We start from the raw sequence: 27926 nt of genomic DNA, 5'->3' as shown, positions 1-27926 counted from the left end.
GAGTTGCTTCTTCAAAGGCAAGGAGAAGTGCATGCCTGTGACATATTGTCTGGACACCTCTCTAGTAATGTCTCATCTTAGCTTAATGTTCTCAGCCTGAAACCACTCAAATCACTGCCACCAGTGTCGAGAACAGCAGGCTGCAGGACAGTTTTTGGACTTGGAAAGATTCTTTCTATCATTGCTACTGCATAAAGCTCTGGCACATGTCACTAGTGATATTCTTGTGACATGCCAATTGGAATAGCTAACCCTTGTTTCAAAGTCTTTTATTTCTTCTACTGTCACTTTTCTGTTTTCTAAACCAGTACACTCAGAGATACACATCACCACTGTCTGTGTTTGCTCTCAGATGGAAGAATAATGCATAGTAGCGAAGCAGCAACTGCAGCAGCTTCGGGGAAAACACTAAAAAAGCCGATGACGTCTAGAGGCTGAAGGGAAGGTGCGGGGCCGTGCCGGGAAGCGGCCGGGTCATCACCGAGCCAAAGCCGGGATCCGGACAGCGTTTCAACACGGCGGGCGCTGCAAACGGGCTGGAACCTGCGGAGCCAGAGCCAGGGGGGACACGGAGGGCAGGGGGGACACAAACCCGGGGCGGGGCGCGGCGGGGGGAGCCTGATCTGCCCCCCCGGCTCGCACTGTCAGTCCCAGGGAGGCGGCGGAAACCCCGCTGAGTCACGGCAGGGGCGGTTCCGCACGCTGAAAAATGTGGTCCGAGGTTCTGCCGGGCAGAGGGCGGCTCTCACCTCCTCTCCCTCTTTCTCTCTTCTCTCTCTCCTGTCCTCCGCCGGCCGCACAGACCGCACCGTCGGGCACCGGCGTGGGACGCGCCCGCGGCGAGGAGCCGCGGCCGGCAGCCCGTGCCCGCCTCGCCCATGGCGGGGCCGCGGGACCCCGCGGAGCGCTGCTCCTGCCGCAACACCAACTGCGTGGAGCGGCCGCTGCGCCGCCTCTTCGAAGGGCTGGCGAACGGCGTGGCCGCCTGCCCCTGGCCCTTCGTGCTGGTGCCGCTGCTGCTGTCGGGCGGGCTGGGCGCCGGCTTCGTCTTCCTACCGCAGCGGCGGGCGAACGACATCGAGGGGCAGTTCACGCCGACCTGGGGGCCCGCCAAAGCCGAGCGCGACTTCGTGCGGCGGCACTTCCCCACCAACGACTCGGAGCGCTTCTCCGCCCCGCGGCTGCCCACCGAGGGCGCCTACGCCGCCCTCATCGCCGTGGCGACGAACGGGACCTCGGTCCTGGACGCAGCGGCGTGGGCAGAGGTGCTGCGGCTCAACGCGACCGTGCACGACGCCGAGTACGAGCGGCTCTGCGCCCGCACGGCCGGCGGCTGTGCCAGCCCCAACGAGCTGCTGTCGCGGCGGGGCGATGCGGGACCGCCCGCCCCGGGGAGCCTCCGCTTCCCCGTCAACGACAGCGTCTTCCTGGGGACCGCGCTGGGCGGCGTGGAGACGGACGGCGGGCGGGTGCTCGGGGCGCGGGCCCTGAAGCTGCTGTATTACCTGCGGGAGGACGGCCCCGAGGCGCAGGACAGCCGGCAGTGGCTGGAGGGCTTCCTGCAGAACATCTCGTCCAAAGTGGCGGAGTTGCGCCTCAGCTCCATTCAGGTAACGCAAGGGCCGGGTACGGCCGTGCGGAGCCGCCGAACCCGAAATGTCCGGGCAGCCCCGGCGCGGAATGGAAAGGGAAAGGGAAAGGGAAAGGGAAAGGGAAAGGGAAAGGGAAAGGGAAAAGGAAAGGGAAAGGGACAGTGGCGAGAGAAGGCAGGTGAGCAGTGAGGGCCAGGCCAATGGTCCTCTGCCAACTTGGTGTTTGGCCTTGCTTGTGCTTGTGCAGAAAGCCCAAGAAAAGTGCTTCAACGTTTCTTGTTTTTTTAATGGCAGGTGACTTACTTTACCTCATTGTCAAGACAACAGGAGTTTGAAGGAAATGCCAAGAGTGTGATTCCACTCTTCTCCGTGACATATTTCTTGACAATAACTTTTGCAGTCGTCTCTTGCCTAAGGTAAAATGTCTCTAAGCCGTGGCTCAATGAACAGTGATCTCTGCCATTCTTTACCTCCCTCAGTTGGCAAAATGTATTTCTTTGCCTTTTATTGTCTACATATGTGTATCTCCCAGCTGCTTAGATGGTAGATGAAAAGCTGAACAAGTGTTCAGTACTTAGTTAAGGTTCAGGTGGATGAGCAGTGTCTTCATAGATTCCTGCAAGTCTGGGTACAGCCTTAGTTGTTTTGCTTGCTAGTAGAGTCAGAGCCTTACCTGCTGTCCACAGAGAACTTAACCTGCCCTTTCTTTGTGCTGATGGAAAGTGAACTCTTGCACACTCAACAGCTGTACAGCAGTGTCTCTGTCCTTTACTTCCAAAAATTGGACTTGTAGGGTGAGTGGGCTGGTTTAGTATTTGCATCAAGGAGCATTTCTTGTGAAATGCTTGAGCCAGCTCTCCGGGGAGTCTTGGCAAAAGGCTGATAGCCAACCTGACTGGTGAGAAAGTTTTTCGACACAGCATGTACTGCCTGAAGGGTGCTTCCACTGATATGCTACAGCAAGAACTCATGTAAAAGCAAAGACCTTCTAGAAATTCACCATTTTTTTGGGTCACCCAAAGTTGCGCCTCACTAGTAGAGCTAATGTACCCTTATTTTGCCATCTCTTGTTATTGATGTAAAGCTCAGTACACATCCTTACTCTTCTGAATATACTTGGGCAGTGGTAATAATGTGTATAACACCTCCAAGAAAAATTATTTTGTGTAATGCTGACACATGGGAACTCTCCTAGATGCTTTCATCAGGAGTTACTCTGAGAGAGGGTTTCACTGGTATGTGAGTACTTTTCATGCCAAACACCTTGGTGGAATATTTGACACATAACTAAGATATTCTTTGAAATGTTTTCAGACTGAGCTGTATAAGAAATAATATCTGGCTTGCAAGCTGTGGAGTGCTTTCTTCTGGCTTAGCTGTATTAAGCAGCTTTGGATTGATGCTCTTCTGTGGAGTGCCCTTTGTGATCACTGTAGCAAATGCACCATTCCTGATTCTGGGTAAGTAGAAAAAGTGAGTTGTATTCAGATACAAAGACCAGAGTGACATTAAAACAACCTAATGGTGTCAGTCTTTTCTGGTGTGAATGCCAGATAATACATTTTCTCCTGAAGTGAGTGTAGGAGATACCCAGAGGTGCAGCCCCTTAGAACACCTACAGAGGTGGGCAAGCCCCTCAACTCAGCTCAGCTCAGTGTGCCCACCGTAGGACTGGAGAGGGGTTCTGGTGCAAGGGCAGCTTTCCCCAGAAGAAAAGGTCTGATCTAGATCCACTGCTACAGCAGGAAGACTGTAAATGGGAGAGTGGTAAGGTTAGCACTTCTGGCATTGTTCTAGTGTCCCTGGAAGTGTAGCCAAGATGATTAATCCTCTGCAGTAAAACATCAATGTACAAACCAGTCTCTGTCAGCTGCACAACTGAAGTGATGCACCATTTGGGCAAGCACCTCCCCCCAAGGAGTTGGTATCGTTGCATCCTTGTTACACAGGCTGCTTAACAGCCAGTGCTGAACTTTCCAAGTACTGATAGTGTTGCTGCAATTAGATAATGTTTCCAACTACATAATGTTGCTGCAAACAAATTACTGCTTTTACAATCCTTACTGGTCTCCTATATCATACATTCATCTGATGCTTTCTTGGGCTTGGTCTTGTGCTGAGGAAGACACATGGAGCTCCCAGGTTGATGGAGGCCGTGCATCATCCTAAGATGTCCAATGCAAATGCTCCTTTGGGCAGGCATTGTTTCTTTATTTACTGTGTAATTCTAATGCAATTCTTATTTACTTTTGCTTGCTCATCTATTGCAGGGGCTCTGATTACCAAAAAGCCCCTTTTGTATACCTGGGAAAGGGCTTAAGCCAGTCTCTTCAGATCTTCAGAAATAACATGCAGACTTTTGTCTTCCTTGCGTTAAAGCAGACAAATTCTCGGTACATCAGAGGATTTGCTTTGAGGGCTGCTTGCTTTCCGCAGCATCCTGGCTCCATTTGCAGTGCAGCATTAACAGTCTCTCCTCTTGCAGGGGTTGGTGTTGATGACATGTTCATCATGATTGCTTCCTGGGAACAAAGTTCAAGGAAAAAAGAGCAGTCCAGTGTTAAATCTCTGCTGGCTGAGACTTATGCAGAGGCAGCACTTTCTGTGACCATCACCACTCTGACGGATGTTTTGGCCTTCTTCATTGGCACGTGGACTGCTTTTCCATCTGTGAGGTCTTTCTGCCTCTATACAGGAACAGCTTTTGTCTTCTGCTATGTATATACCATGACCTTCTTTGGGGCAGTTCTGGTATTAAATCACAAAAGGGAGCAAGGGAACCGACACTGGCTGACTTGTATGCGTGTGGATGTAGATACAGATCAGGCTGAGAACTCCTGCTTGTACAATGCTTGCTGTATCGGCAGCTGTTCTAGGCAGCCATCTCAGCCAGAAGGTGAGCATCCCATGAACGTATTCTTTAAAAAGTATTATGGCCCTTTTGTTACAAATAAATGGATCAAGGTGCTCATGGTGTTGCTCTACGGAGCGTATTTGGGTGGCGGCATTTATGGGTGTACTCAGATCAGGGAAGGCATCGATCTCCGAAATCTGGCAAATGATGCCTCCTACGTTATTCCATACTATGACGATGATGACAAATACTTCTCCACATACGGACCCAGGGTCATGGTTGTCATTACTGAGAGTGTGGATTACTGGAACGAGTCGGTGCGTCTTGGCATTGAGAGCTGCGCACAGAATTTAGAGAGCATTTCCTATGTAGATAAGAACCTCTCAGAGTCATGGCTGAGAGTATACACAGAACTTGACAAAAAGGGTCTTATAGATATAAACAGTAAGACTGACTTCTTAAATAACTTAAATGTACTGTTCCGTGTTCGTCCCAGTTTTGAGTGGGACATAAACAAGACTCAGGATGAAATAGAGGCTTCACGTTTCTTCATCCAGACAGTGAACGTGACATCAGCAGTGGATGAGAAGAATCTCCTCAATGAGCTGAGAGAGGCAGCTGAGCAGTGCAGCATTCCACTGAAGGTGTATCACCCAGCCTTCATCTACTACGACCAGTACCTGGTCATAGTGCAGAACACTGTTCAGAACGTTGTCGTTGCTGCCGGGGCCATGCTCGTTGTCTCCCTTCTGCTCATTCCCAACCCGTTGTGCTGCCTGTGGGTGACCTTTGCCATAGCCTCTGTCATAGTTGGCGTTGCTGGCTTCATGACGTTCTGGAACGTCAACCTCGATTCCATATCCATGATCAACCTGGTCATTTGCATTGGGTTTTCAGTAGATTTTTCTGCTCATATTTCCTATGCCTTTGTTACGAGTGGAGAGTCATCAGCCAATAAAAGGGCAATTGAAGCTCTGTCCCTGCTCGGTTACCCAGTTCTACAAGGTGCAGTTTCTACCATATTGGGCGTAGTTGTCCTGGCTGCAGCGAGCACCTACATCTTTAGGACATTCTTCAAGATCATGTTCCTTGTTATTTTGTTTGGGGCTCTTCATGGTCTTGTTTTTATTCCAGTCTTTTTAACATTTTTTGGAAACTTTGGCAGTTCACCCAATACCAAATCTAAAAAACTTGAGCTTGAGAAATTATAAAGTTTGTTTGTGTCTAAGTTTAATGTGTTATAATTTATATTTATTTAATGTGGATTCAATTGTAATGACTGTCAGGGAATATAAGACATGAAGAAAATGAAAGAAAAAAAATAACACAACGGGGAAGAAAGGCTTCAGAAAAGCCAGGCAAGAAAAACAATAAATTAAAACTTAAGAGATTGCATTTGCATTTTTCATTTTTGTGTCAACATGTTAATGTTGTTAAGTATATTTTTGTGTTTACTGAATGTATTAAAGTTATTCTAAACACTGACCACTGTGTCAGCTTAATGTACTACATTACATGTTTGTCAGGACATGTGCACAGTGGGGAAGAGTAACTTCCACGGGACTGCATTTTCCACCTGTTTGCCTTGGTGCTGTAACTCATCCCAATACTGAGCTAGAAGACAGTTTTACCCAGGAGGCTCAAATCTGGATGTTTTACAGCAAAATTACAAGAGGTTAGAACTGTCTCAGACTGCAATAACTCATAAGCCTTCAGGAGACAAAATGTTCTTAAGTTCCTAATGCAGCATGGAAAACCTTGGGGAAGACTCACCCCAAGCTGACTCTCATTTTCTATTCAAAGCCTTTTCTTGGTGTCCTGTTTTCTAGCTAAGGTTGAACATCTGGTACCATTAAGAAGTTTGTGTGTAGTTTCTGTTGCCTGCAGTTTGCAAAGGATGTGCTGTAGGTTATTGAACTTGCATGGACCTCCTGAGTATGACAGGGCAAGGATTCTCTAGAGAGAATCACAGCCTGATTCGAGACAAAGTGAAAAGGCAACTCAGGTTTAAGCAGATCAGTCCTAAAACTGTAAATCCATAAATTCCATTCTGTTCATCCTGAGAAGCTTTCACTGAATAAGAACCAAGAATATAAGAGAAGTGGCCTTCTAACTTGTAGGGACAAGATGGAAGATAAAAGTAAATTAATAATTTGCTGCCAATATCATGAGTGACCCATTGGAAATAAAGTGAATGATGGTAACTGATGTAATTCTGGAAAAATTGGTGTAGAACTTATAAAACCATTCAGTCCAAATCTGCTGCTGTGGAGGATTTCTTCTGACTGAGCAAGTGTGACAGGGTCTGCTTCTGTTTCCGGTGATTTCAGGCCCATTTCATGAGACCCAGTAGACAGAGCAGGATCCTCCTCTTTCCTCCAGAACAGTTTTTGAAAGAGTAGTGAAAGACTGTATCTTGTATTAATCTTAGAAGAAATCTGAACTCAAAGTCAAAACTCCATGCTGAATCTCAGAAAATTCAGAATTATGTCCAAGTTTTAATTCCTTATTTTTATGTGCCACCCTGCTTGTGACCACTTTAGAGGTATTTAAAAAGCATATAGTGTATCTAAGCACTTAGCTCTGCCCCATTTTCAACAGCAGGAGGCTGTTCCTACTTAAAGGAACACCTCTCTAGATTTCTGGAAGCTGCTTTTGTGGTTGTGATGTGTTGACCCTGGCTGGACAGCAGGAGCCCACCAAAGCCACTCTATCACTCCCCTCCTTAGCTGGACAGGGAAGAGAAAACACAGCCAAAGTCCTGTGTGTTGAGATGAAGGCAAGGAGAGATCACTCACTACTTACCATCATGGGCAAAAGAGTTTTGAGTTGGTAAAATGAGTTTAGTTGCCAATCAAATCAGAAATACAACCAAATTTTAACACCACCTCTTCCCCTACCCCTCTTCCTTCCTCTTTTCATTTTCACTTCCACTTTTCTCTACCTCCTCCCCCTCAGGCAGTAAGAGCAGGGTGGGGGCAGGACAGGAACTGGGGTTGTGGTCCATCTATCACAGGCCACCTCCGCCACTCCTCCCTCCTCAGGGTGAGCAAGTCTCACTCTAACCCTGCCACCTCTCCTTCACTGACCTTGGTGTCTGCAGAGCTGTTTCTCTCACCCACTCACTCTTCTCTCTCTCTGGCTGCAATTACTCTTGGGCAGAGCTTCTTCCCCTTCTTTAAGCATGTTGGCCCAGAGGCGTTACCACCGGGGCTGATGGGCTCAGCCTTGCACAGGAGCAGGTCCTCCTAGAGCAGTCTGGCAGCGCTCTACTGGACACAGGGAAGCTTCTGGCATCTTCTCCCAGATACCACCCATGTAGCCTCCTCACTACAAACACCATGCCACACAAACCCAACCCAGTGCTCTCCTATCTCTGCCCAATAATATGAAAGGAGAAATTCTAGCTCCTAGGTGCACCCAAGAGCACCAGCCATCAAATCCAATGCCTCAAAAGACAAGTTTCTTGGAATGTTTTACACATGTGTTACATGCACAGAACCAACTAGGAATGGCAGTAAACTCTTCAGTAATATTTGTGCTGTTAAGTTGGCCAGGAAGCAAAGATACCCTTTATGGCTAATCTTGTAATAATCTTTCATGACCCAATGATACATCACTTTTTTTTTTCTTTTTGATACTATCCTATGCATATAGCAAGAAGCTTTTGAATAAGAAAAGTTGGACTTCAAGAACTTACCCCCCTAAACAAGATCATTCAATACAGATTTTAGTAACTTCAAACAAGAAAAAGTTTTTTTGCTTCTCTTAAATGCAAATTCACATTATTTAGCCAGAAAAGATACCTTCCAAGTCCTACTACTGAAGCAGCAATTGGAAAAAGGTGTGAATTTCTAGGGAGAACATTCCCTCGAAATCTCACTTAGAGAGAGTGCAATTTTGCCATAATTCTTAAATTTATTTGCAGTTTTAAATGTTTTATACACCTCAATCTACATACTAGGGACCTTGGTATTACATTTTATGTCAATTTACAGTGAATAAGAAGAAAACCAATGTGCATAATAAAAATTAACCTTTATTACTCCAAAACCAGATGTCAAATATGCAGTATACTTCTGTCTCTATTGGCATATTTCCAAAATACATGTACAACTGTAACTAGTCAGCGTAGACATTTCCTATTCCGTTTTATAATATTTGGAAGTTCTCCCATGTTGAGTGGGACGCCACTATAGTAAGTTGACAAAAAGAGGCAAAAAAGAAAGTTGATCTTGTTTTGAAAGGGAAAAAAAAGCATGTGCTCTTACTAAAAAAACTAGGTTATAATCAAGCATTACACTCAGAAAATTCTAAAATACTATGTTACTTCTAGTTTTAGGTGTAGCTACCAGTTTCCATTCACATTTCTTGTCACCAGCCCAACGATTTTAGTGTCCAGATATGGTAACCCTCAGCATTAATATGCTAATACATGCCCTCTCTGCAACAGAAGCTTGCAATCCCATAACACTACAATTGATTGTGCAGAAGGATTATGATCAAGATGTGTTATTCCTAAAATCCAGTTCCATGAGATCAGAGCAATACTGGAATATAATTGCTAGCTATCACTTCTACTTGATTGGAAACTAGTCTTGTTTTCAAAACCTTTTTTGTATTTTCTTAGAATTTCCCAAGGTTTCTGTAAGGGTTGAAAGAAAATATTTTATTTCCCTACTCCTACCATAGAACAGAACTAGGAATGTTATTTGAAACAACACATGCTTCAAGCATTTTCTGAATTACTTTTCAGTGAGCGATGTTGTCCTTTTCAAAGAGATTATCTGTTGGATTATCAAACACCGTACATAGTATTAATAGAAATAGTTCTGTAGAATCTCCAGCAGTGTAAAAGTACTGTCATCAAAGCACTGTTATCTGCCTACTGCAGTAATAAAAATTTTAAGAAACTTGTCAGCAGCACATCAGAGGTCACAGGTATTTCTCTTATCCCTGCTATGGTTCTACCCAAAACATGGTCCAAAGAGGCTTAGACACATTTAGCCTGTTGTTTTTGCAATTTCTCTCCCAGCCACACATATGTGTATTTTAACCCCAAGAGTACTGGAAATATGACCACTAACATTTTTGTCTAGCATGTAGCTTGTTCATTCTTTGAGATGTTTTGCTACATTTCTAAATAAGAAGTCTTTAATAGCGGTCTCTAACCTCAAACAGAGTATAAGCAATAGCTCATACATGGCATACTATTGCTTTACATCTCAGCCTGTCACTCTCCATAACATCCCAGAGCACATATTGTGAGGTATCACTTCAAACACACATGTAGCAGCACGGCTCAGGAAGCTGTGCCTACACAGACCAGTGGATCTGCATGTTTTTCTACTCAGCTTCAACACATTTGATTGAATCAAAATGCTGAATTCAACCCTGAGATTTATCCTTCTGAATAACTTCTTGTGCGAAGAGTATAAGGAGCAGAGGATGAGGAACTTGCTTTATTTTGTGTCTTATTCTGATGAGACACAACAAATAGATGAGTAACAGAAGCTCACAAGAGACAGACTAATATTAAAGTGACACTAATGCCATACACACATCAGGAAGAGAAAAAAAGGCTATGCTGCGTAAGACTACTGCATTGCTAGATGTACATTCTTCAAATTATCAGTTACATATCTCAGAAGTTATCATCTTACTTCTAGTTTTTTTCCCTCTAGAACAATTTGGATTTCTTTGGCATCCAAAGTCTCATATTTCAATAAAGCTTCTGCTAAATTCTTGTGTTCTTTTGCATGAGTCTTCAGGATGTTCTTCGCTCGTTCATAGGAGTCCTAATTTGAAGAACATGTAGAAGGAGATTTTAAGACTTTACAACAAAAACAATGGCAAGACTCCACTTTAAAAATTGTTTCCAGGTAAATACAGCTTGAGACAAACATTTAAAGTTGTGCCTTACATTTAAAGCTAGCAGGGCTCCTGATTCACAAAACTTTAAAATACAGCTGGCATAATTAATAAAAAGCAACCAAACACTTTATGCCACCTGGGCATTTTGCACAAGTAAGGCTGAAAACAAAGTCCTGAGATAAACCTTAGTATTGTTACATATAACTTAGAAAAGACTTACTAGATTTGAAAATTTCCTGATTTTTATAACAATTTTTTTGCACTATGAGCAAAGCTACAGCATTCACAGATTTTTCCTCAAAGACAAGCATTTTTAAATATTTATAAAACTCAAAACACTATGTAGTTTTAGAAAGCTGAAAGCTACCAGCTACACTAAGCCACCAGTTGCTGCAAGTAGATGTGCACTGCCAGCATCACCAGCTTCAACTTTTAGTTCTACCCTGGTAGTTCTCACAAGGCCAAGGCAGTTCAAAAACAACTACAGCAGAAGTGTTACTCATTTAAATGTTACAATACAAGTAATTCTCCTGCCTGTACCAAACTAAATCACGATTACCAGGACAAGATACTGGAGGCAACACTGATCTGATATGGCCATTCCTGTGATTTTATACAAAATTACTTATCTTGGGCATTATGAAATGTGAAAGTAACATGAAATACCCACATCTGTTCTAAAACAATCTGTAGCCATACTTTTCCTGTGAATTGAATAGGAAAAATACAAATCCTGACCAAATATAAGAGAAGTGTTAAAGAGTATATTAAAGAGCCCAACAACACCAACTTGATTTACACTACTTGTGCATGACAATCACCAGTAAGTTTTGATGTGCAGAGATTCAAAGTTGCAGCTACATTAAATACTTGGGAATACTTCCATCCACTGGTGTATTTTCACCAGTGTACATGACTTAAATGAAGTAATCAAGCAGGTGTTCAATTGATCTCAGAATATGAGAGTGGAGGGGGAGAGGCTCTTACCCGTAGGAGTGTCCTCACTTCCTGTTCAATTGCAGACTGAGTTTCTGGGCTGACTTTCCCCGTATCAGTGTAGGTCATAACACCCAGCTAAACAACAACAAGAATATCTTTAGCTTGCTACTGTTGCAGTCATCCACATAAAACTCTTTATGAGTTTCAGCACCTATTGCTTCTGCATGCAAACAAAATCATGAGTCAAATGCCTGCTGTAGCGCTTTAAGCAGAAGCAAAACAAGCCTATCCGTCAACAATGTAGTTACTGCAGAATTGTGTTTCGATAGGTCACAGTACAGATCCTAATTAGGTGCTTTCTTACATAAAAAACAAATCAAAATGCCTAGACTACTAATACTTGGATAGACAATCAACATGACTAAAGAAGCTTCTAAGGAAAGTCTAGAAAACTCACTGTTGTTACCCCTTTTGCCCTCCCCGACTCAGAATTACCCTCAATTCCAAAATGTCTGGCTTTATTATAACTACTTCCTGAAGATATTTGTGATTTTCAAGGCAATTTTGAAGTGAAAATCCTGCGAGGTAATTTTTTAAACTGTCAATATACAGGTTTTCTAGTTGAGCTCTCTATAGCAGACCAGGTCATAAGGCTTACTCCTTTTGTGATAACTACTTACCCTAATCTCAGAGATCACTGACAGACAAATAGGCTTTAGCTAGAGAACAGAACTTGGTTTTACTCCATATAAATATTAAAGGATTGATGATACTACCTTCTCACTCATTCCAAATCGAGTCACCATCAGTTTTGCAATTTTAGTAGCATTGTCAAAATCACTGGAAGCACCTAGAGAGCAAACAGATCTCAATTACATTACTGAAACCACATTAAACATGCCAGTCCACACCCTTGATCAAAAACTCTTTTAACTACCAATTAGCTGACCTGTTGTGATGTGATCACTTCCAAATATGAGCTCTTCTGCTACTCTTCCTCCCATACAGACATCCATCTGTGCGAGCAACTGGGATCTAGTTTCACTCCATCTGTCATTTTCTGGGAGCAAAGATACCTGTAAGATACAGAACTGCGGTCAGCTAACAAAAACTGAAGAAGTACTGAAGTAATCTCAAAAGTATTCTTGCTTATATCTGAAGCAGATAAAGATCTTATGTAACACTTCACATGCTCTGGCCTGCCTCTAGTATATGCATTTATCAGGACTGCTTGGAGGTGCTCAGTGGAACCACTGAAACAGCCTCCTCAGACCCTGAGCACCCCATCAATGTGAGTAACTTACATCTACTGCCAGAAGAAACAGAACAAATCAACTTGCCCAGAGGATTCAGACCAATGGCTTTCATTAACTGAACACATTAACTTGAAAAAGTACAACAGGAAGAGACATAATATAATAATTTTTCTCTTCAAATGCTTGGTAGATACAGGCAAAATGGAAAAACTTATGGATACCTATGCAAAAAACAAGGCAGGAAACTAATAAAGCTTAAAAAAGCAAAACTGGACAAAGAACAACGCGATAAAGGATTCTGTGTTAAAAGTACAGTTGAGCTTCTACCTACCAGTCCTTTAGGTGTTCTTCAAAATTTTGCTGTTGGGTGCTATTTCAACTGCAGCAAAATCAAACTTACTAATATTTCTCTTTCCTTGTACATGTGAACTGTTATACCAGCGCACAGTAATTTATTAGAAAATGAAGAAAGAACGCTTTTTATCACACAGAAAAGATGACCTTGGGTTTTCCAAGAGACTGCTCAATAACTGAGTATTTCCACAGACTACAATATTCATTAATTCATTCATATTCATTATTCAGCACATAGCATCATTACAAATTCTTCTGCATCACCAAACCAACATAAAAATAAAACTAAATAAAGAAGTATTAATAAACTAAATAAAATTTAAAAATACTAAAAAATGAAGAAACACTCACATGTCCCAGTGTTGTTCCTCGTGTCATGATTGTGGCCTTGTTGATTGGCATTGCATCCTTGGTGTAATAGGCAATGATAGCATGTCCAGACTCATGGTAAGCTGTGATGGTTTTGTTCTTCTCATCAATTTCTACACTTCTACGCTCAGGTCCTTAAACAGAAGAACATTAAATTAAACTTTTTGTACAGCTGGCCACCACAATCCACACCCTACATAAACTCAAACAGGGCACAAGGCAGCCAAGGAACAAAGGGAACCAACACTTGAGTGCAAAATGTTTACAAGTCAGATTTTAATGTCTAAAAAATGGACCCAAACATATTCTACAGACAAGCTGCTTTTAAAGTAGTAGGTTTAAAATGCAGTCTAAGTATCTGAGAAAACTCCATTTCTTCTCAAGCATGAATAGACTAGATTTATAGTGGTTATGTCTAAGACATTAAAGATTTGTGCTACCACGTGAGAAGTTAACAGAAGCTCCAGGTTTCTGGTCATTGGTAGGGGAAAGATAAGAAATCAAGCCTGTGTCCCTCTCCAGGCTGAAGTATGACATGCAGCATTTTTAACTTTAAAAATTGTATGAAATTTTAAAGAATGTATTCCACACTAGAGTTTACACACTACTCTCTAGTCTCAGAAGGTTCTTTTCAGAAATAACTAACAGGAAACTTTGTCAAAAAAAATCCAAACAAACAAAGAAATCCCCCCCAACTGCACTATAAACCCAACCAAACAAAAACAAAAAAAGAAACCAACAAAAAAAAAAGCCATAGTGCAACAATCTGAAAAACAGCACCATAAAAACTTCTCAATTCCCCTGTGAAAGTCCTTATCACACAAGAAAAGCTCTGTGTATTGTAATATACATTAATGTCTTTCGTATAAAAATCTTACCCATTAGAATTTTGTCCTTGGAGAATTCTAGCTCTTTCATAGTTACCATATCTTTTCCATCAACAGCTGCCTTTAAGGCAGCTTGATTTACAAGATTTTCAAGCTCTGCTCCGGAAAATCCTACTGTGCCTCGTGCAATTATTTCCGGATCAACAGCTGTAAGGGAAGAAAAAAAACCAAAGCAAAACCATTTTGTTTATTAGAGTCCACATTTCTCCTGAAATTTTAAGTAAGAATCATATTCTATTTAAAATTATGCATTAAACAAAACAAACAAAAATAACAAACAAACAAATCAGTTTTAAAATAAATTAAGCCTAATTCTCAAGACACTATGAACTCTTAGGGACTAGAGAGAAACATGACATATGAGACAATTTTTATCTTCTTTATTGATGCAGTAAAGCCACAACTGCTGATGGAACAAAGGACTAACATGAGGGGGCAGATCCATTAAAAAATCTGTTACTTAAAAAGATACTACAGTAAAATATTTACTTACATGGGTCATACTTGATTTTATTAAGGTACCACTTCAGAATTTCCGTGCGACCTCTCACATCAGGCTTGGGAACAGTAACTTGCATATCAAAGCGACCAGGACGTATTAGAGCACTAAGGGAAATGACAATTTAGCACATTGACTCAAAAATGCTCCAGTAAACTTACTAATGTATATCAAGGAACCAAAATCCATTGCTGGTTCTAAAAATATCCACACACATATGAAAATAATATATGTTTTTCTTATCTGCTTGTAAAAAGACAGATTAAAGGCATTTATTGACAACTAATTCTAAAGGTTTTTTGCATTTGAAAATTTTGCACTGTGAACAAGGAATGAAGTTTATCAATTTAACTTAAAAACTTCCAGAAATTTCAAATGTTTAGAAACGTATTAATTATTTCTCAATATTTAACTCGGCAACCTATTAAATGCCAAAAACCAGTCAATACACATCCTTTTTAAGAGGGAAAACTCCAGCTATGACACTGCAGTACTTGAAGATTATCACAAGCAACTTTGGTTTTGTTGCAGGGTTTTTTTACTACGTGGTCTGTAAAACAAGCAATGAATTATACTCACTTGTCTAATGCTTCAGGGAAGTTTGTGGCACCAATAATAACAACACCTTCATTTGGTTTAAAGCTGTGTGGAAAACAGGGTGTGAATTATTTCTTTTCTGGACACAGAATTTACAATTTTGTCAATAACTACTGTTACTGACCTCACTGGCCAGTCAAAGACATGCTTCCACACTACAACATGTGATCCAAGAATGACCATGTTAACTCAGCAACTGGTTAAAAACATGGTCTAATCTCTGTGTTGATCTTCTTCCTTTAGATATATAAGCAGGCTAAAAAACTTTAAAATTATTTAAAATAAATGGCTGCTGTTGCACAAATACAACTCAAAAGCTTCTGTATTCTTTATAATAAGTCCATTAACGCTACTGTTGGCAGTACTAGAAAACAGCCATAAAAACATATTAAATATATATCCTTTAAAGCATTAGAAAAAATTACACAAAACTTCAAAGCTGTGAAGAAGTTCACCCACATATCAAAATACCAGTCATTCTGTGCCAGAATTCTGTGCCCTCAGAATTCATATATTTACCCATCCATTTCAGCAAGGAGTTGATTAATGGTCTGTCTTGAATACGGGTGCATTGGAGATTCAATTCTTTTCCCACCAACAGAGTCCAACTCATCAATGAAAATAACACAAGGTGCATTTGCTTTTGCTTCCCCTGACAAAAGGAAAATAGCAGAAGGAACCTTGAACCATACAAAGGAACAGACAGTCTATCAGGTAGTTCAGGATTCTACTGTTTCTGTTATTCCTGGATTACAAAGTCTTCCATTAGACATTGCAAAAACTGTCTTGCTTTTAGCCTAAAAATAAGGAAACAGAATCTTGATTCTCTTTATCTTGCCATTTCAAAAATATATTTCTTCATCAGCTTGTTCTTATCAGGCTACAAGAAATCACTAGTAAAATAAACTGTGAAATTGTCGGATTTTGTATGAACTTCTTACAAGAGTTTATTTATAGGCTTGAGTAGAGAATATTTGCCTATTAAATAAAAACAGTATGAAATGTGATGGGTCTCAACACTAACTTACTTTAATAGAACTTACTTGCTATTTTACAGCAAAGGGTTCACACTCAAGTTTACAGGTTTTAAAACACTAAATAAAAATGCGGTAATAAACGTGAAGACCATCAACTGGTACATATATACCAGAATGCAATTAATTTCACCCCCCAGACACATCTGTAACATTAATATTAATATACCAGTCAGGCACCTACACTCCATAGTCAACTGAAGGAAATGCATTTTTAAGGTACTACTATGTGTACTATATTTTGCACCCCATCCATGTAAATTCACATTTTTTCTACAAATGCAAACTACTTTGTACATTGTATATATTTGACCCTATCAATCTTCCATTTAAGAGGCAAGCTGGATTTTCTCTTCCCCAATAATATTTTCACAGTTAAAATAGGAAATTTCTTCTGTGAAAGCTATAAATCTAAACATTAGATTTGAAAGTTTTGTTATCCCGCCCTTTATTCCGAGCCTGTTGATGGGTCTGAGAAAGGAAATCTCAGCTTATTACCATGCCATGATACCATAAAGCTTTAATTCAGAATAAAATAAATCTAAATATGAAGGCAGTAATTGAGAATACAATTTTTTAATCTTACATTTACAATTAAAATTTACTACAATTTATATATGACTAAGTAAGCTATAATTTCAAATATTCAATTTAGTCTACAGAACATTATATTTCTAATTAAATTACTACTTCTCTCTCTGGGACCATGGTAAAATCAGTTACAAGTTTAGCTATAATTTCATGTATGGTTAAGAAGATGCTCACAGAATTGTGACATTTACCTACACAATTAAAGCTTTATTTATTAGTCACATACACGACTACTTTCCAGTAACCAGAATCGTAACTAATCGAGCCATGTAAACAACACTGAATACTCAATCTCACGTGTGAAAAGATTTCAAACCCAGACTATTTAACTTACTGAACAGGCTTCGGATGCGACTGGCTCCCACACCAACAAACATCTCATCAAACTCTGAGCCGGACGCGTAGTAGAACGGAACATCAGCTTCACCAGCCACAGCCCGCGCAAGGAGCGTCTTGCCAGTGCCAGGTGGTCCAACTAACAAAATGCCTAGAAGAAAAACAAAAAACCCAAAAAAACCACCACATCCACACAGTCTTCTTATGAGTAGTTTCTTCCATGCATTAGAAGAAATAATGTACACCTGGCTCCCAAAAGCTGTTAAGATCCCATTTCAGGTACTGCTCATTACTGCACTCTGAAGGAGCTTCCTGGAACAAATCCAGGTACAACTTGATCCGTATTTAAACAACCACAAAGACTTGTAAGACCATCAAAACAGAAGCCTGAAGTATTCTGCAGATTTACTGTTGAGTTTAGCAGCTGAATCCCTAATAGTGTTTGCTTCAAAGTGACATTTTCCTGGCTGTTTCTGTGGAATCTTTTTCTTTTTTTTTTAATAATTAAATCCTTCCAAGTAACTGTCTTTAAACAGTGTAGGGCACTAACAGGAAACAGATTTCTCAGGTTTATGCATTTCAGATTTATGTGGATTTCCACTATGATCTTAATCATCCTTTTACATAAAAACATTTGTTTCTGAACTATCTAAAGCAGTCAGACTATCTAAAGGTGCTAAAAGCCATAAGGAAGAAATAAAAGCCTTTTAAGAGTTCATTTAACAAACCCTCCTGCTTTACAGGACAAAATACTACTGTTTATTAGTTCAATAACTGAAGAAGGCACAGTAAAATTTTGTCTAACCCCCAAAATTTTAGTTTACACAATACATGAAAAAATAGTGATAAACTAGGCTGTAAAGTAGTCACTCAGTACAGAACATGCCTCACAGCTATGGCTACATAGGTTTTTAACTTCTGCTGAGCAATTATTCTTACCTTTTGGAAGTTTACCTCCTAATACAGTAAATTTGTGGGGGTTTTTCAGAAATTCCACAACTTCTTGCAATTCTTGCTTAGCTTCTTCAACCTATACACAAAAAACATGCCACAAATGTAACTAAACATTTATAAAACATTGCATGTTTTTGTATGTAAGTTTTGTATTAGAGGTTAAGTCCCTAATTGTGTATTGATCAAAAATACAAACAGAAAAAGATTTAAGTGTACCACAGAATTTGTGTGGATACCAATATTAGATTCAACTTATCCTAAAACTGTTCGCAGGACTGAGTAAACATTAAACTTAGTAATACTGGAGGAACAACCAAACAGGTCAAGACCTGGTGTGACCAAAAAAATAATCACAAAACCAAAAATTCCAAATCAAAATATTAGTCTTCTTAATTAAAAAGTTATTAATTCTATCTATTTGTCCAAGGGGACGGAAAGAGGGAGGTCCTCATTTTGCCACTAATAGTCAAAGAACAACTGAACAGAAAAAAAGGAGGTATACTATCAGCAGTGACATGCCCACTTCTTTCTGGGAATCTCCATATCTCCTGTACCAATAACACTGCCTAAAAGAGATGGTACTCAGAGACAAACAAAAGGCATTACCATCTTCATATGCCAATTAACTTCTGCAAAACGTAGATTAATACTGATATTTATGGCCTGCCATTTGCTATTACAGTATTAAAAAATGTTATTCAACAAGTAGAGTGCACCTTTTATAAGGTACTAAAATTCCACAAAAACGAAGTAGAAAAAGAGTGGTTAAAACCTTCCTTCACCTTGGAGTGGTCAATGCATATAAAGCTTCATTTCATACAAAGAAATTTCTTGAACAGACTAAGACATTCATTATGATTAGTTAACATCAGACTCACAATGATTACTTAAAACAAGAACTAGCACACATTTTACTTTTGATCTTACCCCTTTAACATGTTCGAAGGTGACATTTTTCAACTGGATTGGATCAACTGCTGCATCAAAGATACTTGATGTTCGAAAGCGTACTAAGAGCAAACAGCAGATGACGAACAACAAATTTACACACAAAGTCATTTCATGGCAAGACTGAGTGCTGCACCTGAACACATACCAGTAAGACACTGACCTTACACGTGCCCTTTTGATAGGGCATGTGTTCATTTACAACTGTCCAGCAGGAATAAGATCCATGTCTCAAAAAAAAATCTTTAAAGTATTTGCAATTAATTCAGTGATATGCTTTTTAGTCACATGTAGTACGAAAGCTCCTCATCCAGAAACATGTACACAAAGCCAGAACTTCTCCCTCAATGTTTTTATACATATCCTAACTTTCTTGAGACCCAGGTGATAACAGCATCAAGTTATCAGTTACGTTAGCTCAGCCTTTTGATTGTTCCACTACTTCCAACAGATTTCTCAAGATGGCAATTTAGCAATGCAAGTTCCTAGTTGCTATAAACTAGGCTGTGATGACAGATTGAAAATTCAAACCATCTTGCCTACAGCTGATCTAGATAACACATCATCTAAACTGAAAGTCAAATACCTAACTGGTGGCCAGTCTGACTTCTCTGGTTCCATGTAACTACTTCACCAAAAGAAATAAAGTAATTATACTGACACAGAACATTTCTGTCTTCATAAATGTTTTGTTACACTGTCATCTGAAAGGCTGTAGCCAGAAACAGTAAATAACTCTTAGGATAACTTTTCAGTGTACTAATAAAAACCAATCACAATGTCAAAACATATTTAATTTATGCTAAACCTGCTGGAATAAACAACACAAGTGAAACAGTGTGGAAAAAAACATTAACTAACCAGCATCAGAAAAGGAACCTTTCCCAGGTAAAAATGATGAATATATAGCAAGATAAAAACAAAGAACCAAGAGAAAGAAAGAAAGCAAACGTGATCTTCTTAAGGAATCTGTAAAAGAAAATAAAAACATATTTAACGTGGGCTAAAATAAACTACTTTTTAATTGCAACGACAAGATATGTGAATTAAAACAACTTACCAAGTGTTTTTTGCAGGAATACCTGTGCTTTCAAAAAGCCTTCTGCAAAACCAGTTTTAAAAGCATCCTGGTGTGCCTCTGGGATGTTTTTTGTTTTCATTAGTGTGTCTAAGTTTTCAACATCAATTCGTCGCTTTCTCAGGATAAAACCCTGCAATGTTTTCCAAAGAAGTGTTAGTATACACCAAGTTTTCATAAACAGTAAACTTACCACCTAGCTAACATGGGTGATAGGAAAAAAATAAAATTAGAACAGCATATAATTCATGTGCTACTGGGTTAGTTAGAGGGTACAAGCCAGTAGCTCGAGTGTGGAATCCCCATGGTTTGAGCACGGGCATTCCCATTTTTGCTGAGCAAATCAGTTTTGGAGCCCTCCTGGATCCCAGTTCCAAACTGAAAACACAGCCTAAGACAGATATGTACACAGCCAGCTTTGTACACTGCATTCAGTGGGACTTATCAGCTTAAGCTTCTTGCATTATTTCCAATTGCAAAATATCTTTGCAAGTATCATTTTGATGGAGCTTAAGCAAATACATCTCATATGCCCTGTCAAATATCAGAGCAGCACTGCACGGAGATAGCTCTGGTTTTATCTTCATTCACAGTACACCTAGTCCACAGATGAAACAAATCACATATGCCTAGAAGAAGGGAAGAGTTCAAAGATAATTTACACACACAGCTAAATGAAAAGCCTTAGTTAGCCTGACTTCTGTACAATCAGCAATTAGAAGCAAAGAGTACCCAGGTTAACTTGGTTTTGTTACTGCTTTGGATAATTATCTGCTGACTTGAAAACACACATTCTTGTATGTTAAACTAGCTGTATTTCTGATTAAAGAAATGAATCCTTTGACTTGAAGCTATTTTTAGTTTATATTCTGTTTCTAAAACAGAAAATAAATAATTTAATTTATAGAGTTAAAAGCATAGTTATATGCTGAAACTGCTCTCCTAAAAATGCAAATAACCTCATTATTGGTGATATATGGAACAAAAATATGCATTTAGAAGAAAAAACAATACACTGCCATTAGCTCAAGTTTTAGAATTAAGAAATATTTTCATGCTAGTGAAAGAAAACACCTCTGGTAAATTTTGAAGGTTTAGTCAAGAGAAAGAAATGGTTTGAGTAAGCCCAAAACAACTTAATGTTACTTATATTTACCTTCAAAATTGAAGAAAGTGAACTTTTTGTTTCTGTGAATTGATCAGATGTTGACTGCAGACGTCTTGCTCTTGATCTCAGAGTCTTAAAGTTCCGTGTCTGTATGTAAACTTTATGTAGTAAGAATAAACAGAAATTAAAACCTAATCATTACTACTACAAAAAAAAAAAAAAAAAGTCTTAAGAAATTTCTGAAACTATTATATCAAAGAATATGGAATATATTCTTCCCAACCTACCCACTGTACTGTAAATGGATAGTTAGGTAATCACGAACTCTATTTGTCATCGGACCTTGCAAGCAAACTTCCGTTTCCCATAAATTTTCATGTTAAAATAATCTGGGTTCATGTTTGGCCAACTCAGGGAAGAGAAGACATTCAGACAATTAAATCCAGGCAGGCTGACAAAGATGAACATCGAGAAGCAAATGCAGAAAGATGGGAATAATGCTTAGTGAGCTCGGCTGGTAAGATGCCCTGAGGAGAACTGCAATAGCCTCAGTGCACTGTTAACTTCTTTAGTGACAAAAGAAACGAGACCATTTAAACACAGTGAGCTAATGACACTCTAAGCTCTCTCCTACCACATCAGAAACCTTGGGAGGGACATTTTATCACAAGTGAACAACGTTTTTCTTCTTTTACTACTATATTTTAAAATAAACACCAACACCAGTCAATTAGATTGATTTCACTTTTGTTGTTCTAGAAAAGCACTGGATAAAAAGAACTTCCACAGGTGACCCTTGAGCCCTGCTCAAAAAAGGTCTAACATTTGATCAGGTAGTGCTGGACCTTGTCCAGCTCAGTTTTGAAAACCTCCAAGGATTAAGATAACCAAACTTCTCCAGACAATCTGTTTCAGAACTTAGCCATTCTCAATGTGAAAACTTTCAAACAGGTTCTATTTCATTTGCTTTTACTTGGGATTGTTGCCTCTTCTTTGAGGCGTATGTGAGAAGGGTAACTGATACGGCTCCAATAGCAATTGGACCACTCCCTGCCTTTTATTCTGCTAACTAAAACCTCAGATCCTTCAGCTTCCCCTCTATATAAAATGCTTAAAAATCTGCACCCTTCCTTGTGACACATTACTGGGCTATCTCCATATTGTCAGCATTTCTCTTTGCCACAGGTTACAAACATAGATATACCTACAGGTGGCATCAGAAGAACTGAATTTAGGACAATACCTGAACTTCCTGAACTATTCATTATGTTTTCACTAATGTCAGCAGTCACCAAACCCCTCAGAAAATTCAACTGGATGAGTACTGAATTCAACATATTTATAGTCAGTTCATCTGTGGTCTTTTGGGATTATGATCCACAAATATGACATCTTGGAACAACACAGTGATTACTAAATTCTGGAAATGCACTACTCAAGTGCAAAAAATAACTTTGTGATTTAAAGTGTTAATATCGACCTAAGTGTCTCCTGGAAGCTTACTGGTATTTCCTGAGTGATGCCTCTGCAACAAATCCAAAAACACTTTTCCAGAACAGACAAATTCTGTAGAGATTAAAACCAGTGTAGCTTAATGCTTTATACCTGGCCAACACCGAACATCTGAACAGAAATTTTGGAGGGGATGAGGATGTTGTCCGTACAAACAAGATGAACGTAAAGCACTGAAAATATCCACAAAACCTGCAAAAAGATACAACAAAGTGTAAATACATCCTGTCTTAAATGGCAACTCAACATTATTTCTTGCACAGTTTGTTTTTTTAGTTTTTAAAATATTAATTCTATTTTACTATAGTACTCCAGGCATCTTTAACTAAACAAATTACCAGAACATCTGTCAAAGCTTTGAATAATTTCCAAGTATTTATTTGCTTTCAGGCACACTGAGCTTTTTTTTTTTTTTTTTTTGTATCTCATGACACAATGCAATTTAAAATCATTTCTCTAAAAGCAGCCCTGCAATATTATTCCTTACGCTCCTTCTTTCTAATGCAGTACTATATAGACAGTATCTCAAATGCCAGCTATATACTTCTTTTTCTAATAAATTCTTAAGCACTGCAATGGTCTTCCTTCATTTTAGACTAATTCCAACAAAACATCTTCACCTGCAAGGAACTACTCTTGTTTATTTCAGCAATAAAATACTCTACATGGAGCTTTAACAGCTTGTTACCTTGAATTCCTTTCTAATTAGTATCTTTGTGTCACATTCCTTCAAGGAAAAAATTGATAAAAATGTAACCTGGGGATTTCTGTGACACAAGTATACTAGCAAAATCTAATGTCTTGATGAAACAAACTGGTGGAAATATTCACAGCTCAGGCTCACCATAAGAGACAGAGCGGAGTTCAGAAAAGTTTAACAGCAACCAAACTGGAATCCAAAGAAACAATTAGTTGAATTTTTTAAATTTCTCAAGTTTACAGAGACAAGCTATGTACAACAAAAAATACATTAATACTCTTTATAAAATACATTTAACTACAAGTTAACTACAGCACAAGAGATTAAACTGAAGAATAACTGTATTCACCTTTATAATTTAACTCTCACAAACACGTCACTCAAACATACCATGTTTATTTTCAAAGAAGGACTGAGCAGAGACATATGACGTGTGCCACTGCGAGGAGACTTTGCTTTCTGTACAGTAGCCAGGAAGTAGCCTGTTCACCAACTCTCTGAACTGATTAGCTTTCAAATCAGACAATCCCAGATCTCTTAAATTTTTAAACACAGACTGAAAAATAGAAATAAATGTTAAAAATTTATGTAAGATTACCCTAGAGAAAAAAATTTCCCAGTAGTCCCAGAAGCAAATACTGACTGAAAAAACCAAGCCAACCAAACCAAAAAAACCCACAAAAACCCAACAATGGAATAATAACACAGTAGTGAGCAGTACAACGCATGCTGATTTCCATGGTTCTGCAGTTACTGAGAAATTCCATAGTTTTCCTCCCAAAAAAGTGCTTTCTTACAAAACTCATAAGAAGTGAGTTGAAAGAAAAGTGGCAATATGTAATACTACTTGGCACTGTTTTAATTTTTAACATCAAAAGCAAGAAGTACCCAATGATAAGGAAAGATATTTTAACAGAAAAATAAAACCGAACATGAAACCATGCTACTTAATCTCTCAAAAACCTTCAACACATCTTAAGTGACAGTTCCCATTTTCTCACAAGCAATAATGACACAAACTTTGCTAGAGCTCAGAATAAAAAGGTCATATAGGGTTTATTAACAGAAAACTTGTTACTTTACAGAAAGAACCATTCCATTTCTGGAAATGAAAACAAATCCCTTCCTCACTTGCAAAGTACTACTGAGACAAATACCAGCTTTTTTTTTTAATGAATTACTGTATTTTTGTAGAATCCTTACTGGTAAAACACTGACTGACTGCAGTTCTGCCAAAAGGATACATTCTACATGTTAACATCCTGTTTTGTTTAGTCATATTACTTTATGTAATTACTAAATTAGTAATTTATTTTATAGACCAGTCAAATATTACATTCAATTAAACTCATATTATTCAGATAAACCATCACTTTTTCAAAAGGTTTTTTTGTACCTCACTCTTCTGAGGATCATGCTCTGGGGAGATGTCCCTCTGGACAGGCTGTATGGATGCTTTGCTGGCAGAAGTTTTGGAGCTTTTTGGTGAATGAAAGGCATTGATAAGGTGACTCAGAGGAACAGTAGCCTGGAAAAAAAAACAGATAAGGACTTAAGCTTGTTTAAGCTACTTAAATATACTTCTGTTCCAAACTCTAACTTATAATAGCATATCTTGTACACATAAACCACATGATCTTCAACACCACAGTGTTAGCTGATACCTCTTTTAAAGAGAAAAAAAGAGAAAGTTTAAGTATGTATGACAGATTAGAAACTCATATTTTCATCTCTAAAGCTTACTTTAATAAAGCAATACTTTTATAACTTCAATTATCTGTACTTTTTCTTGCATTATTATTAGCCATTCCCAAATGTTGCCTTTATGTTTTCTTCCTTAGGATCACACTTTCAGCTTGAGGATCAAAATGAAACTCCACAAGGCACACAGTGAAATCTGCAGTTCCGCAGCATTCAGCCAACTCCACCTCATGAATCAGTACAGAAGCCCAGGTGCACCATCTATCAGGGCTCCTCCTCTTGACAGGACTCCATCTCTTGTGAACACATGGGACACACAACCCCAGCAGTTCCGAACCTCCTCAAACTCTGTACACATCACTAGGATGGAGCTGGCATACAACCCTGGCTACTGGAATGATCCCTGATTGCAATTCCTGATGAAGCACAATTGGGTATGTCTATGAACATCCTCCTGCAAGGACTACCATCTCTCTGTTGACTAGACAGCAGATCAAAAGAGACAATGCTGTGAGACATGAAAACTGCTTCATAATTAATTGTACAAAACTGTAATTTGACTCAGAGTTTGTGGTAAAACCATAAAGCCTCTAGAGGTCAAACCCAACATTACAACCACTAACCAAACTTTACCGTCTGCATTTCCCACTCCGGTGAAATGACACCTCCCTAGAAACATACAAACTCTTCCATTTCACTACTCTAATGAAAGCTTTAAACACATTCTCCACGTGTGGAAAGAACAACCAAATCCTATAGTCTATCACACACTAATACAAAACTTAAAAATAAAACCGAAACCACTGGTTCAGATCAAAGTCCATAAAACTCACCAGTCCCATCAGACTCATTGCCTAATTAAAGGTGCCTTCCCGATTGCGTTCGGACTGTTCTGTGTAATAAACAGCCGACGGTTTTCCCTCCACTAAGTCTTCTAAGTCATTTCCTCTTGGTTTTCACAAGAACCCGTTAAAATTAACAGCATAGTTTAACTGTAGTAACACGTCACCACCCTTTGCTTCTGCTACAAAAACAGACACTAAAAAGCGCCATCTAATGTTATTTCGCCATTTCAGAATGCTTTTACTGTACCTCCCTCTCTCCCACATTTATGTATCTTTTTCCTCGATGCGGACCGCACACCGCCGTGGCCCCCACCCGCTCCTCTCCCAGCTGCGGCCCCGCCGACGCCCAAAGCCCCGGGAACGTGGCAGGCAGGAACTCGGCTCCTCCCGCCGCTGCCCCCAACGCCGGGCCTTCCGAGCGCCTCCGCCCGGCCACGGAGCGAACCCCCGCCAGAGAGGGGCCCGGGGCACGGCGAGCCGCGCACGGCACCGGGCCGAGCGCCCCGCCAGCCCCTCACCTGGGGCTGCACGGTGGAGAAGGAAAACATCCTGCCGGCGGGGCCGGCGGCGGCCGCAGGCGCCTCTTCCGCCTCGCAGCCCGGCCGCAGGAGCCCGCCCGCTGTGGCTGCCGGCGGCTGAGGAGGCCCCGCGGCTCCGCTCCGGGAAATGTCCGCCCCGCGGCCGCGCCGACAGGGCCGAGCCGCCCCGGAAGCGGCGGCAGCCCCAAGAGCTTCCGGGCCGCCGCTGCCCCGCGCAGCCGCCGCCTCGAGGCGGAGGCGGAAGAAGGGAGCGAGCGCAGCCGGGGCCGGGGGTGCCCGGGCAGGGCGCCGTGGGGGACCCGCTCTCAGCCGGCGGCGGTGCAGCTGCCAGAGGGTCCTGCCCCTGCTCGGTGTCATCGCCCCCGGGTGTTGTCCGGAACGCGGGTCGTTAACCGGTGTGCAGCGCCAATTCACACACCCAGGCGAGATATTTCTAATTTTTATTCTAGTTTGCACAACGTAGCGACATAGGTGGTGACCCACGAAAGGCTGGCTTACCAATCATAAAACTTGACACTATACATTTTAACAATGACATCAACAGTCATTGGTTACAAATTACATAAGTCTTTTGTTAATTGGACTTCAACCCTGTATTTGTTAGCTATAGGTCTCCCTTCTCATGCTAATCAGTGTGTAGGTGCAGTTCTTCCTTCCATTTGAGTCTGGGGTCCATCTTTAGTAGGTGGTCAGGTCTCCCACTGCCAGAATTACCCTAACGCAGTTACTGCTCAGTCCTGACTTCAATCCTGGTGTCTCTTGTCCAGACAGCCCATTTGTCTTGGGATTGGCTTTCCTTTTCCTCAAAACAAAACATAGGCCAAATGTTTTCCACTAGCACTCTCCTGATCAAAGTCATGTAGCTGTTTGCTGATTTGGCAGAAACCTCACCTGACAACAGCAAAAAAAATCTAAAAGGTGATAAACATTTACCTAGATCCACTCCATGAAGCAGCTTTCCACTTAACTATACAATGGCTCATGCTGCCTCGAGGGAAGAGAGAGAAAGTGCTGCCCTCTTTCTAGTGAGCTCAGGCTGTAGTGGAGTACACGCTCCTGATGCACCATCATTGCTGGCATACCCTGATGTCTGCCCAGGGTGCCAGCACAATAAGCACCCCCCTGCCTCTCCCAGCTGGATTTTTCCACTGGCATTGCAGCCCATGTGACATGCCTAAACCAATGTTGCAGAGTTAAATGACACACAGATAAGGATAAATTGTATTTTAATACCATTACAAAAAGCTAATTTAAAACATGTTTTCTGCATTTGCTTATTAAATTGCAGGTATTGCTGGGATCTGTGGGATAGGAGCTTGCTTTCACAAGTCACAAACAAGGTCTCTGAGCAGGGTCAGA

At 40.4% G+C, this 27926-nt stretch overlaps 2 protein-coding genes across 2 annotated transcripts; one reads left to right on the top strand and one right to left on the bottom strand.

Moving 5' to 3' along the window:
• Window positions 1-635: 635 nt before the first annotated feature.
• LOC311152125 (patched domain-containing protein 3-like) lies at window positions 636-5809 on the top strand. Its single transcript, XM_084202968.1, has 4 exons — window positions 636-1610; window positions 1887-2008; window positions 2907-3052; window positions 4078-5809. The coding sequence occupies exons 1-4, from the start codon at window positions 879-881 to the stop codon at window positions 5655-5657; spliced, it is 2580 nt and encodes an 859-aa protein (XP_084059094.1). The 5' UTR covers window positions 636-878; the 3' UTR covers window positions 5658-5809.
• Window positions 5810-8465: 2656 nt separating this feature from the next.
• Window positions 8466-26725, bottom strand: YME1L1 (YME1 like 1 ATPase). Its single transcript, XM_084204427.1, has 19 exons — window positions 26547-26725; window positions 24879-25010; window positions 23873-24038; window positions 22876-22974; window positions 21319-21428; window positions 20145-20295; window positions 19946-20053; window positions 19064-19146; window positions 18122-18212; window positions 17181-17333; window positions 15741-15873; window positions 15204-15266; window positions 14619-14731; window positions 14117-14272; window positions 13221-13372; window positions 12209-12335; window positions 12036-12109; window positions 11308-11394; window positions 8466-10244 (listed from the first exon to the last, which is right to left on the bottom strand). The coding sequence occupies exons 1-19, from the start codon at window positions 26574-26576 to the stop codon at window positions 10101-10103; spliced, it is 2172 nt and encodes a 723-aa protein (XP_084060553.1). The 5' UTR covers window positions 26577-26725; the 3' UTR covers window positions 8466-10100.
• Window positions 26726-27926: the final 1201 nt, after the last annotated feature.

This window comes from Fringilla coelebs (assembly GCF_963513975.1).
Source record: "Fringilla coelebs genome assembly, chromosome: 1".
NCBI lineage: Eukaryota > Metazoa > Chordata > Aves > Passeriformes > Fringillidae > Fringilla > Fringilla coelebs.
Note: the sequence above shows the minus strand (reverse complement) of the source record. Positions and strands in the feature narration are given on the sequence as shown.